Source organism: Calonectris borealis, chromosome 12 (assembly GCF_964195595.1).
Source record: "Calonectris borealis chromosome 12, bCalBor7.hap1.2, whole genome shotgun sequence".
NCBI classification, from domain to species: Eukaryota; Metazoa; Chordata; class Aves; order Procellariiformes; family Procellariidae; genus Calonectris; species Calonectris borealis.
This window is the reverse complement of record NC_134323.1, coordinates 3,998,336-4,012,373: the sequence shown is the minus strand read 5'-3', so window position 1 is coordinate 4,012,373 and position 14,038 is coordinate 3,998,336. Positions and strand designations below refer to the sequence as shown.

The 14,038-nt window shown below is 37.5% G+C and overlaps 1 protein-coding gene across 2 annotated transcripts in view; it reads left to right on the top strand.

Moving 5' to 3' along the window:
- The window catches only part of SLC6A2 (solute carrier family 6 member 2), a 74,136-nt gene extending 63,153 nt beyond the window's left edge, over positions 1-10,983 (top strand). For both annotated transcript variants that reach the window (XM_075160713.1, XM_075160712.1), the window contains 4 exons: positions 3,694-3,794; positions 6,549-6,716; positions 9,273-9,344; positions 10,960-10,983. In XM_075160713.1, the coding sequence (XP_075016814.1) occupies positions 3,694-3,794; positions 6,549-6,716; positions 9,273-9,344; positions 10,960-10,983 (365 nt within the window). The remainder of the gene's footprint in view (positions 1-3,693; positions 3,795-6,548; positions 6,717-9,272; positions 9,345-10,959) is intronic.
- Positions 10,984-14,038: the final 3,055 nt, after the last annotated feature.

Below are 14,038 nucleotides of genomic sequence, written 5' to 3'. Positions count from 1 at the left end.
TGTATGGCATTAAAGGCATTATTACGAATTTTTACTTTTCAAATTAAAAAAATAATTCCAAGCATATGGAAGAATACTATACATCACATAGTTAAACAAGACAGGAAGGGAAAACAACACATACAAAGATTGCTTGTAGGGATCCAAATGATTGTTGGAGCTATGACACTACTTTTTGCAAACATGCCCACAAATTATTTCAGCTACAGCCACCGAGCAGTTTCACCTCAGGGCAAGGACCTGCTCAAGGGCTTCTGTGCGAGCGGTTTTGAAGCCACTGGCTGGGCCTATACAGCAAAATGACTTACAAATGTCTAGCAGGCAGCGGGTGCAGGAGGTACCGGTAACAGGTAGACTTTCATTCTATCTGAACTCTCATCTCTGCATCACTGAGATGAAAGGTTGTTCCAATGTGAGGAGGGTTACTTGCATTTATAGCCAAATCTACTTTTCACTTTCTTCCTAATCTGTTCTTTTTTGCATATTGATTTAATTCCCTTGACAACACAATATTATGTACATAGAGAATGGGCCAAATTTTCTGTGCCGTTTAATAGATCATTACAGTGGAGACATTCTCAGGCAGCTGCAATGTTAATTAGGTCAGAAATCACACTGAAATTCTCTTTGGGTCAGGATCAGATCATAAATTGTCAGTATCTCTTACTTATCACTGGAAAAGCAAGAAGATTATTTCCATATTCAACACCAGGTCTCCAGCAAGTCATCTAGTGTTTTGTTTGTGGTACACCAGTTCCTTCCTGTAACTAAATGAGTCACCCACAGTTTCAGTTTATCCTACAGAATTACAAAAAAACTGGTTAAATGCTTTCAAGAACTGGAAAAAACCAAGCCCTACAGTTACCATCATCCGTAGCTATAGCTATGTTCTACTTTACAGGTTGATTCTTAGAACGGTTATTTGAAGACATATAGTATTGAAAAACCATGCTGCTGAAAAAGTAGTCTGAGAGCATGGACTACTTATCCCCCATTTTCAGTAGAAATTGAACACAAAGCACTATCTGAGCTCTGGGTACGTCTGTCTGGAAACCTATGAATAAAATTTTTGGAGATATCTAGTCCTTGTCTTTGACCTTCTGCACAATGATAAATTTCACTCAGTATTCATAGCAGTTGAAATTCAGTCACTTTAAAGTTCACAGAAGGCACTGCAAATAGAATTAGATTAAATTTAAAGAGCATTTGCAGATCCTTTTGGCTACTTTGCTACACCTGTACATAATGGGGGGTGGGTGGGGGTTGGGGGTGTGGAAATCAAAGAGAAGTTTACACTCAAATGTCCAGACCTTGTAAGTACGTTACACCCTGGCTGGAAGTAAAGGGCTAACTCAAGCTGTCCTAATTATTTATATTAAATAAATCCTACTGAACTGATTCACATGAAGAGAAACAATTATTATGGTAAACTATACATCCTCTCTGAAGAACAAATATGCATAGCAAAAAGCTGCATTTCTGCTGTTTACCTAATAGGGTTCAGGATTAAAAGTAAACTTCCTGAACACATCAGGTATAATAAATTACAGACTAGTAGTCTGACATGACAAATCGCACTAGAGAGAACTACTTCTCTGTGAGCCAATGTCTCTAAGGCGTAAAGTCAGAGATTGTTTTCTTTTTAAAGAAAACCGAGAAGGACATTTTTTCCCCATTTTTATATCAGCGATAATCATCCCATTCTAAAATACAGTGTGGAAAATAGCACGGGCTTAGATTAAACTTTTGCAAGATACCTCATGCCGGTAAGTCCAACCAGGATAGAATCAATAAGAAAAACTGGGAAGAAGCTACCATTCAAGTGGACATTTTACAGTCACTATAAAATGCATATTTGCTTTGCATAGTAAATTATAGTAAATTACATAATGCAAAAAGTGTTTCAATAAACACTGAAGACGGAAAATGTCCCACTGAAGACTAGAGTATTTCCAGAAAGTCCAAAGCATGTGAGTTAACATGGATTAATATTACTGGAGTAAGAAAAAAACGATTTCTCACATACAGACAGCTTAATACCCTTGTAGACTACTCAAAATGTTTAGCTAGATCAGGCTAGTGCCACTCACGGAAAGCACATTATACTTGTGCAGTCCTTCCTGAGGTATTCAGACACAGAATTCATAACACTTACTTAAATGTGTAAAACGCATAAGGAATTAAAAGGCACTGACTGAAATGCCATTTCTTCCTTATTCGCTGTTACAGAAACTGGTATGTTCCGAGGAACCCAGGAGAGCAGATTTTTTGTTTTCACCTTGGTCTGCACAGCATGACCTATTCCAATTTTGAAGTCACTGTCTAGTGTTTCTGAAAGGGAGTCAACAAGGTCAGAGGATCCTCCTTTCTGCACTGGCTGTGGGAAGAGATTTCTACTGCAACTATTTACACTGTTTTTATAGCTATTAATACTTCAGCTGACATAAGTACTAAATACACACACATATTTCAACACACACACACACAAAATCTCAGACTAGATGGATTCAAGCAATATTACAGACTGAGAACCGGGTATTTGCAGCTCTTCTCCCCTCTGGCCATTATGTCACTTGCTAAACACTTGGTTCTGGTGCCTCCATTTCTCTGCACTGCAGTGCAGTGAATCTCACTGCAGGTAGCTAACGTTTGAGTGATTTTGAATGGAATACCGTTATATAGTTTTCCTGACAACAGAAATCTTGTACATTACTTCTTGCATGCTAATATACAAAGTCTTATACTGAAATATTGTATGTAACTACCAAGGTTTTGATAATAATCAAGCAATCAAACCACCCATGTTTCTAAACCCATATTCTATATTCCTGGTATAATTAGCAGGACTTATCTTTGATCCATGTCTTCATTTAATGACTTTCATGTTATCCTCTGCTGTCTTAATTACTGCAGCAGGTAAAACTTGTGGCTACTCTTGGTTTTTACTCACGTGAACAGATCATGTATCTTCTAAGATATCTACAACAGCTACTTACTAGATATTTAGATGCATACAGAGGTAACGATTTTAGAAAATTCTAGTTGCCGTTATAATTTTCAAAAACACACAGGATACTCGAAAAAAGGCCACCTGTTTCTAGCTAATGTAGTTTTGTACATACTTACACTGAACAGAAGAAGCATCTACCCAATTCCTTGGAAAGGTGATAAAAGATGAAATTACATTTGTCATAAATATAATGAACATTCTGTGGTATTTAGTGAAACACTGAAAGATAAGTAAAGTATACCATTAAGTGGAACAAATAAGCCTCCTTCGATAAATTAAGAATCGTATGAATCTACCTCATTATCAGTAAGCAGTTTGTGTGAGTAGGGGTCTGGGTTCTTCTTCAGTGTACTCATAATAGTATTGAGTAATTAGGTTACAATAGCCCACAGCTACTAAAAAAATGTGTGTCCCATTCACAATTTAAATTCTAGATATTTGTGAAATGCCACTTTTCAATGGTAATGCTATTTGCAACAGACCTTAAGTGCTCACAGGCATTTAAGTCTTGGGTACAGTGATGTCAAAGACACATCTAGTCATTGAAAGGAGATCAATGTTGCTGTATGTCTTATGATTTGGAAGTCATTATTGTCTGCTTTCTAAAAAAGCAGATATTTTGGGGTATGCCAGCATCTCCTCAGTTTAGATTTATGCCAGTCTGATCTTCACATCCCTTCTAGGTGTGGACAGATTCAGTGAAGATATCCAACAAATGATGGGCTTCAAGCCAGGCCTCTACTGGAGATTGTGCTGGAAATTTGTTAGCCCTGCTTTTTTATTGGTAAGTGTTGATAATTATTTCATCATGGAAAGAATGCTAGTATGTTGCTTCCTAGAATATACAATATGTACCAAGAGTGAGATACTCATTGCTATGCCTGATGTTGTCAGGATGAATAGGAGTCACTCCAATTTAATTCTTTTTTCTCCTCAATGGCATTGGTTATATTTTGTATAATACATTTTAGTTGTGAAAGAGAAGCTAATTGTGGCTGTGGTCATCTTCTGTTCCTTCACTTTAGCAGGATTTAAAGAAAGCAGCTCTTCTTACGGAACACTGAACACTTAGGCAGTATTCTCCCTGTCCCCCCAGCATCTATGCATATTAAACATAAATCATTCTGTTGAGAAAATAAACTAACCAGGGATAAGAGATTGTATAAGCAAGAGTTTATTTTTCATTGGAGGGTAAGATCCCCAAATTGTGGAATGACACCTTAGAATAGCTAATATGTAACTACACCAAGTAATTAGCTATGTAAAACACTGAAGAGATGTATTAAATATACCTTGTAAGCTGCTTGATGTGAAAAACAAATGCTTCATTACACTTGGGGAAAAAAAATCCCAGAGTGTGAATTTGGTTGCTTTGTGTAAAGGTTACATTCAGAACTAAACTACAGTTTTATATTGGGATCTTTTCCTATGCATATTTGTAAATCAAAAGGTCAGGATGAATAATATGGAAATTTGACCTCGCTATGATTTTAGGAGACTATTAATTGCATTAAAGCTGTGCATTCTTAAAGCAGGACTGGTATTCCAAAGATACACTGGGTAGGCTTTTATGACAGCCTTCAGGTCCACTTGTTTTTTTTTTTAATATAAAAGCTTCTGGCCCCAATTCATAAGTAAGCAGCTACCAAGCATGTATTAATTATCCTTTTAAACACTGTTCTATAAAGAAGCTTGTATTGAACTATATCCTGCGGCACTTCAAACAGGCCGACTCAAGCAGAACGGAAAAATGCTGCACCAAGCATCCTTAGGTTGTGCACATTAGGAGACTGTTGAAAATTTAAATTAAAGAGCAGAGTTCTAGCAAGCTAGCTAGAGAAAGCTGAAGTGATTGTCAGTCTGACCTTCAGGTAGCTTAAGATTTCTTGGTGAAATGGCCCCAATACCTTCGTACCGAAGCCTATAAACATAAGGGTCTGAATCAACCTGTAGGTAATGCATCTTTCAGCCATCACAATGCGCAGATTTTTTTTCCAGTTGGAATTGCTGAACCTGGAACATATCAACTTAGTTACTGGGTAACACTGTATTTTAAACCCATGGGAATGCTATCACACTGGGTAGGGGACATTGGGCAGTTTTGTTACAGCTGTATGTCTTCGCAATTTTCTAAAAGGCAACATGGACATTACAATCTTGATTTATAGGGGAAAAGTAAATATAATTTACCTTCTTACAGCCTATCTTTTGGGTTCATTATTCGGTACATTAATAAAATAAAGCAAATAATGTTAAATTGACCAAAATGATTTAACTTAGCAATTTATAAGCGAAAACTATACAGATGTCACTAGCATGAAAAAAGGTAGTCCGCCATTAGCCTACATGATTTAAAACTACAAAGTCTAGAAATTTGGTCACTTGATCCAAGAAACAGCATTTTTATACCACCTGTATGAAGCATACAAACTGCCTCACCAGAAGAGACTGAGACCATAAGCACAGTACATACAAATAAAAAAAAATCAGATATCGTTTCTTTGATATATATAGTTTAGGATAATTTGGAAAAGGCTATAAAATTGTCAGACTTCTGTATAATTCTTGCTCTAACAATCCCACATGTGCTCAGTGTAAGGTGGCCCCTGTTTGGGACTGGTATTGTATTACAGCAGTTCCTAACAATAAACACAATTCTCTATAAGATAAAGGTAAGTTGGGGTTGGTCAGGTAGCTGGTATTAGAAAATATCTCCTTTAAGCTTTTTCTCCATACTGTCTGCAGCTATGTACATCACCCCAAGAAAAATCTCAAAATGGAATCAGTGTTTTTCTAACCGGATTTCACACTATCAGCTTCCTTTAACCCACACCATTACTCTCCTCGTGTAGCCTTTGAAACCCTAGGCTCAAAATACTCTAATTTTAAATTGCTATATGGAGCAGAATGTATAGGCTCAGAGAATCCAATCAAGGAACTCTGCACATTACACAACCCATATGGATCTAACAGGAGGGAAATAGGGTGGTGCCCCACTCTTTCCTTCTTGCATCATAGTACTGGACAGGGTAACGCCAGCAGGAAAAAAACAACTTTGTTTTCCAGGCCTTAGGGCTGCTTGACCTTTCATCAGTAAATGTATCATGCTAGAGTTTGCCTCATGCCTCTCATTGAAAAATGGGTACAAAACTTCTAAACGAAGCCTAATGCCTCCGGGAAACAAAGAAGGGAAAAAACAATAGATCCTGCAGAGGTTTTTCTTGACTACAGAATCTCTTTTTAGTATCTATAACATTAGCTTCAATGAGGCAGTAGCAGACAACCACCTGATTTTCCCACCAAAATATCAAATAATCTGTGTCCAGAGTAGCTAAAATGAACTGTTAATACTAGCAAATGCATCAAGAACTTCAACAGTTTAAGCAGGAAGAGGCACAAAGTAAGTAGGTTGAAGGTAAATGGTAAAGCTGGGTTGAAATATACCTTAGAGTGGCTGCCTAATAAAACACACGAAATCAGTTTTCCACTAAGTTTCTTCATCTCAAAACTGTGGTTCATTTTATCCTTTCTTCCCTAGTTTGTCGTGATAGTCAGCATAATAAATTTCAAACCTCTGACCTATGATGACTACACCTTCCCTCTCTGGGCAAATCGCATTGGCTGGGGAATAGCATTATCTTCAATGATACTTGTGCCTGCCTATATTATCTATAAATTTATGAATGTGCGTGGGACCTTTAAAGAAGTAAGTGGAAAGCTAATAAAATGTCATGAAATGCTGCTATGAAATGAAATGGCTGGATCTAAGTTGGCAGTTTGTTTCTCTTACTCCCAAAACTTATTACTCATGAGTGACCTTTTGGATTCAACCGTCAGATGGATTGGAGTTTTGAGGTAGGATTATTGTATGCTGTTTGAGTTTCTAGATTGAAATTAGCTTTCCAGAAAGCACCATAATAATTCTGAAAAATGATTTTTGATGCATGTAATTAATCCGATTGATGAGATTATTTTTTCCTTATTAACAACAAAAATATACAAATTATGGTATCTTCATATTCAGCCCTGAGGTACGGTCTTCACACAGCTCTATCTAAATAGAGTTCAGTCCGCGGTATGCTTTATCACTCTATACAGGAGTGCTGTAAACTGTTGTATGTACAAAGTTAATTCAAACCTCTCCTACCTTAGCATTCTAAGAGTCTCTAAACACATATCCACATGCTGGGAGGGTGGGATGTTCCCCCAAAGTAGCCCTGTGTTCAGGATGGCCTTCGTTTAATGAGTGTCCAGAAAGGACAGAAGAAATACTTTACTGGGTCACAGCAATAGCTCCAATTTAGCCCAGTATTCTGTCCTCAACAGCAGCCACTTCCTATTTGATTTTCTCTGTCAAATATGTATCCTTATCCTCTATTTACTGGAATTATTTCAACATTCTGCCAAGGCTAGAATTAATCCAGATCTTTCTATTGTCTTCATCACTAGTATCAGAATTCTCGAAGAAACTTAATATTCAAGGTAGACCAGGGTGCTGAAATAGATCTGGAAATCAAGAAACAATTCTGTTATAGGCACCGCTTATGGTCTCATCTAGCCTGTTGCTTTTTAACTACTTCAGTAAAAGAACCAGGGTACTAGACAGCAGCACCTTGCACTACATAAAGCCACTTCATGCATAATATGCCTGGTCTGTGCACTGAATAAAGCAGAAACAGGGAGAAACAATTTGTGACCATCTTATTCTAATGATTTGCATAACAGCAAGAATTTTAACATTGCAACCTTAAGAGTGTTCTTTTAAGTCCATTTATATGCCTATGTGTAATATTAATATATTAATTCTATTTAAAAGAACCTGTTCCTATGGGGAAAAACACATCCGTACTTCCTTATAGTTCACCCCCCTGTACTTTTCTTTATCAGTTTCAAAATGGCACAGGATTAAGGTTCACTGATCATATTAATTTTACCATCATATTAATTTTACCATCACTGTCACAGTGAATTATCTATAGTCTTAAAACCTCAAATAGTGCTCAGAAGTAAGACTTCTCACCACTGTACAGCATCAATTTTTGTCCCGTGACATGTCATAATTTTGTAACCTAATCTAGGCTCTCTGACTTATACCTAGTTCTATTGCTCTGCTTTCCCACAGCTAGAGTTACACAATGGTGTAGCAAGATATTGACGCTCTTAGGCAAATCACTGAACCACCACCATACAAAGAATTAAGCAGAAAATAGGATCTCACCCTTTACCTAGAGAGGGTACATCCTTCCCGCATTGACCTGGCAGGCCCAAAGGGATAAATGTCTTGTTTCTGAGACATTACAGTCACCTCACTGAATGTTCACCTCAGAAAGGCACCCCAAAGTGGGAACTCCTTTTCACCTGCCCTGTGTTCATCAGGTCCAACATCTCAATGTTGTGCACAATTTCTAGCTCTTATTTCCAGCAATTCTGTAAGCCCTTTGTTTTGTTCCATTCCTGGAGGTTTACAAACCCATTTTCTATTAGCAACTAAGTGTCAAAGAATAATTTGTACTGGCCCAGCAGGCTTTTGCCAGCTTACACAAGTTTACTGATACTGGGATGCAGAAGCCTTTGGCCAAAACCACATTTGCTCATTCATTTTTTAGCGTTAGCAAGTTCTGTTTTGCCTTTTACAGCTCCGATAGATAGCAACTCTTCAGTCTCCCCATGAGAAATACAGCAAAAGGCTAGTACATTACATCCAAATAACTATCATAAGATACGATGCCCTAAATTGTGGCTCTTAAAAGTATGGGGAAAGGTATGCTCTTAGCCTAACGGGAACTCCTTAAATTGGTTGAAAGTTCATGATAAACCAAAATCCACATGTGATCCCAAATGGCACAGCATAGGGTAGACAAGGGAGATGAGCTAGGAAATAGTCAGCACCTCCTTCCTCTCCCACTGGGACGAGTCAACCTCAATACAGCACTAACAGAAAAGTGTGAATTTAGGGGATGTAAGGCCTGTGATACCAACTTGTTCCTGATGTTCTTTTCTATATGCACTTGCTAAATATTTGGGCTTAGTATTTGCATAAACTTTCTACTGTTGCTTCTTATATTAAAGGCTAATACCAAGGGGCTTATAATAAGCTTGTTCTCTCAGTGACCAAGTTAAAGGCACATGATGCAGTGATATTAAAGATTTAGGTTACCGTTTTAAATAAAGTTCATGCTACTTCCCCATTATAGATTGGGGATTATAGACATAATCCCACTTCATATGGCTGACTTTTTCCTCTTCTTCCCATCTGGTTTAGAGATTAGCTTACTGCATCACACCTGAAAATGAGCACCAACTCGTGGCCCAAGGAAATGTCAGGCAGTTTAAGGTTTGTACTCCTTTCACCATGCTTCCTCTCCTGATACCAACCCTTTCCTGCCTTCAGCAACAACTACAGGTTTGCACCAATCTCCTCATAGTGGATACCTTTGCAGGTCTGTGGTTCTTTTTTTCTGCCAGCATGACAAGGTGCAGGAGGCTCAGTACCACATGCATCAACTCTGTTGGAAGGCTTTTGCCACCTTCCTTCCTTAACTAAGCAGAACCCACAATTTTACAGATCTCTTGAATCCAGTATTTTAGATTGTTTCTGAATACAGTGAGAGCTCATCAAGAGATGAAGGTATTTCCAAACTACCAAGTGCATTTGAACGGGTCATAGCCTCTCCCTCGGTTATTGCACAGCAATTTGAATTCATGTTTCCTAAACTCCAATTATGTGCCATAACACATGGTAAACAGGAAAACAAATATCCAGTGTCAGAGCTTAGACATAACGGCTGTGATGAAATAATGTGCTAGGTTATGTGGAATAGGCTTTCCCCACAGGCCTACAAGTTGATTGAAAACACTGCTGGAGACTTCTTAAGCAGCCATGAAAAATATGCTACAGGATTCCAAACACTGCTTTCCTTTTAGCAAATAAAATGAGCTTACTGAAATAAAGTCCTTTTTGTAGAAGATAAAAAGGATGCAAATATGAAGCTTGTTATACTTAATCAGCATTCATGCTGGACCACTTTCTGTCTTCAAAATTGAAAGCAACTAGAATTATGCACATCACCTCAAAACATGACCCAGATTTTATAGTGGTAGTTTGTATGTTGGTATTGAAAAAAGAAATTTGCCTTTTGCTTACTCTGAAAAATACTGTTTGAAGTGTAATTTTGAATTTTAAAGGAAATAATCCAAGTGTAGATTTATGGGATGCAGAATGGAAGCAGGAAGAAAAAGCTTCCTGTTTCATGACCACAATTTATTTGATGTGGCCAAGAATATGTTGCAGGTAGTAACACAGCACGCCCTCCTGCCTTCTCTTTCCCCTGTTCCTGCCCTCAGTTGTCTGGAGAGTTAATGTTCCAGCTGTAAGTAATAACTTGATTTTTCCAGAGGCAGATGTTCCTGTGCAAATGGGCTATAAACAGCCATTCCTACACACTACCAGTCTTTAGAACCCAAACCTATAATGGCAAAAAGGAAGCAAATGAATTTGACTTAAGTTAGAAAAGATTGTACTCAGAAGTAAATTCCTAATGATACCTCAAACCATGTCAAACACTAGGCCATATTAATTTGTTGCTGTCTTCAATGAACAGCTAGGAATAGCTTTGTTATTGCTAAAGCATAGTCAGTGATTTGTTCACGATGTTTAAGTTTGCGAACAAAACTCTGACTACCAAACCAAACAAGCACAAAAATTTTCTTCTCATACATGTTTGGCTGTTCTGAATTTTAAAACTGAACTGAGAGATGACTAAATAGCCTTTATATTCAGCACATTTCTCACTGCAAACTGGAATCAGCACAAATTTAGTTATAATTTATCCGTTATTTTGAAACCTCTTTTTAACTCTAGATTTGTCAACTAATGTATTTAAAACATCTCTCACTATCATCATTTGAATCAATAATGTTATTAAACAACTACTTCTGTTCCCTTACAGCTTCAACACTGGCTAACAATATGACAACCAACAGGTTGAGGAAAAAGCCAATATGTTAAGCTAAACTGGGAATACAGAAAAGTCAAGTTCAAAGCTCCCTCAATTATGCTTGGACCAGGCTGGCTCAGAGTTTATCTACTGACTCTTTGAGGGAAGACATCTGCTCTCTGTTCTCAATGCCTCCCTTCTATTACTTGGCTTCAAACGATCTTTAAAGACTCTGTTTAATTTTTCTTATATCCTTTGGTGCCATGAGATCCCTACATGACCAAAACTTGTGAGTTTTGCTATTGGCAGAAGTGGAGGAGGGGGGAGCAGAAAAAAAAGCAATCAAAGTCAGTTAAATGCTCTTTTATCGTGAAGAAGTGAATTAAACTTTTCTGACGGTAATAATTACTTCAGATATTCATGCCACGACCTATTGTAAACCAACAATACCTGAACGTTCTTAGATCTAAGGAAACAGTACATCTTAATTATGAGGAAAGAGCAACTTTAACTATGTACTAATGTCATTAGCTTTCTTGCCATACTATCCTTTGGGATATGAGTTTGTATCCTTCTGAAGTGAAGACTCAGTGCTTCATTTTCAGTGGTTCGTTATTAATTTCTTCTCTTGGTGAAGAAGGTTGTCTTTGCTGCCTGTATATGTCCATGCCATTTTCTGTCCAGTTTAATTATAGAAGCTGAAGAGCAGCAGGAACAGAACTCCTGTTACAGCTAAGTACAGAATACACTTTAATACCACACTGTACTTAATGAAAAATATATTCCCTTATGCAACAATTAAAATGGCTTTATCATATGATCCATACTCCACAGACTTTTTCAGCTAAGTAGGAAAGTTACATGCAAATAGACAGACCTCCATCTTTTTGTTATACTTCATTCCAAATAAAGAATATAAAATAGGAAGACAGAATGATTTTTAGAATTTTGGATAGAATAATCTATCCAAAATACCAAACTTTGGCTTTATTCTCCTGCTGTGAACAAGCTATTATTATAATCTAACCTGGATTCACCTACCAAACCATAGTAAGATTGTGTTGAATGATTTAGAAGGATATTTTAGGCATACTCAGCTCTCTAAGCCTATTCCAGCTCTTCTCTCTGGTAGCATTATGCAAGGTAGAAGATACAGAACAAACTCCGCGTTTGGGTGCTGTTCTTATTCTGTGGTCACTTATCGCTGTAGTATCTTCCCAGTGATCACTAGATTTGGTAGCTTTGAGTTATTTCTTGAACTTACTTATCACTAGATCTATAGTAATTTTCAGAGGCAGTAGCGTCTCAGCTGAATCCAGCCCAGAGTTTACCTCTGGATCTTACCTCTGAATTTTTTTGTCTTTATACATTCAATTCAGCTTGTCTTTTAAATGTATGTAGTGCTTCCTCTTTTTAAAAAGACCATTTAAAAGGATGGGGCTTTTTTATTTATAATACAATTTTTGTTGAGGGTTTTTTTTCCTTTTTAGAAATAGCCCAATTTAAAAGTCCCAAGTGATTTTGGCCTTTTCCATTTAACATTGATTTCTGTTCAAAATAATGGAAGGGAAATTTCTCTCCTTATTTATTCTCTTCCTCCAACATAATCAATACTTTGGAACGTATCAACACTTGGAAGTATTGTCCTTTTCTTAAAGAGTCTCTGTGACAAATAGTAGTTTTATTTAAACAGGGTTTTAAACCCAAAGGATATTTTCTTCTAATTATAAAGGAAGTCATATTTTCCGGCCCAGCTGATGGCCGATAGCTGTTTAAACCCTGTTATTAAATATATTTCAATAATAAAGGAATTTCAAATGTTGCGGTTCTAGTTTTGTAATTACACAAGAGGCCAAACAGTGAAAACATGTTGAGGGCTTCAAAAAAGCCATTCCACCAACTTCATAGTTAATCCCATTTTTATTGTTTGCTAAACTATGTAAGAATCTTCTCGTTACAAAGCCTACTTTTCAATAATACAGCTGCTTCAGTCACTGGCTTGGCATGGCTCAAAAGCTTCTTAGCACAGATATAATTACCAAGTTTTGAAACTCTTGGAGGCTCTTTAACGTGGAGCTTTAATAGCTTGTCACATTATACATTGTTTGGTTCACTCATGCTAACAACCTGCCTCCATGTTCACTTGTGACACCCTCCATCACCACCATCAGTATAGCAAAACCCATGCAGGAAAAGTTACATTTCATCACCACTCAGCTCTGGAATAGGAGCAAAGCTATCTTAACATAGGAGTGGAATCAGCTTTACCCAGCATGTTAGGGTTTGATTGTACTTTTAATACCAGCTCCCAAGGCAATTACCTACTACATTATTTTTATTTCTATTACTGTATAAATTCTGAGGTTTAGTGTAGTATTTATAGCTCAGGACTCCATTGCACTATCGCCATCCTGTTCTGAGGTTTTATAGACAAAACACTTGCAATCTATACAGAAGACAATAGGCAAATCAGAGAAAGCAGGAATCTTATTACCAGGAGTAGCCCAAATGAAAAAGAAAGATAATACACATTGCATGACTGCACAGCTAGGCTTTAAGTTCAAGATGTTGCCCAAAGGAAGTCTCCCCAAATAAAATACAACTTCTGTCCCAGAGATGAAGAACAAAGTCTTCAATTCTCCACAGAATAAGATGCTCAACTACCTCATGCCTCTTGGACGATCAATGATGCCCTTAGACACAAACTAGCATCCATTCAAATGACAAATATTGTGAAGATCGGGTTATATTCTTTTCCTCAACTCTGTGATATGGTACAGACAGTCCAATAAGAAGCCACAGCTCGGGCACCCAGCTCCTCTTAGGCACCTGCTTTGAGCTGCCTAATACATTTTCAATATGGAAAATATCAAATGCCACCAAAATACTAATCTCCCTTCAGTTCAACCACTTGTAGTTTAAAAAAAAAAAATCATCCCGTCAGGTCCTTATCACCCATGTGGTTTAACTGCAAGTCTTCCTCTAACTCAGTCTTGAATTTTCAGCCAAGCAGGTCACTCCTTCCCTCAGCTATCCCTATTGTGGGAACCGACCCGCTCTGGGGACTGGTACTCTCCCAGATATCCCCGTG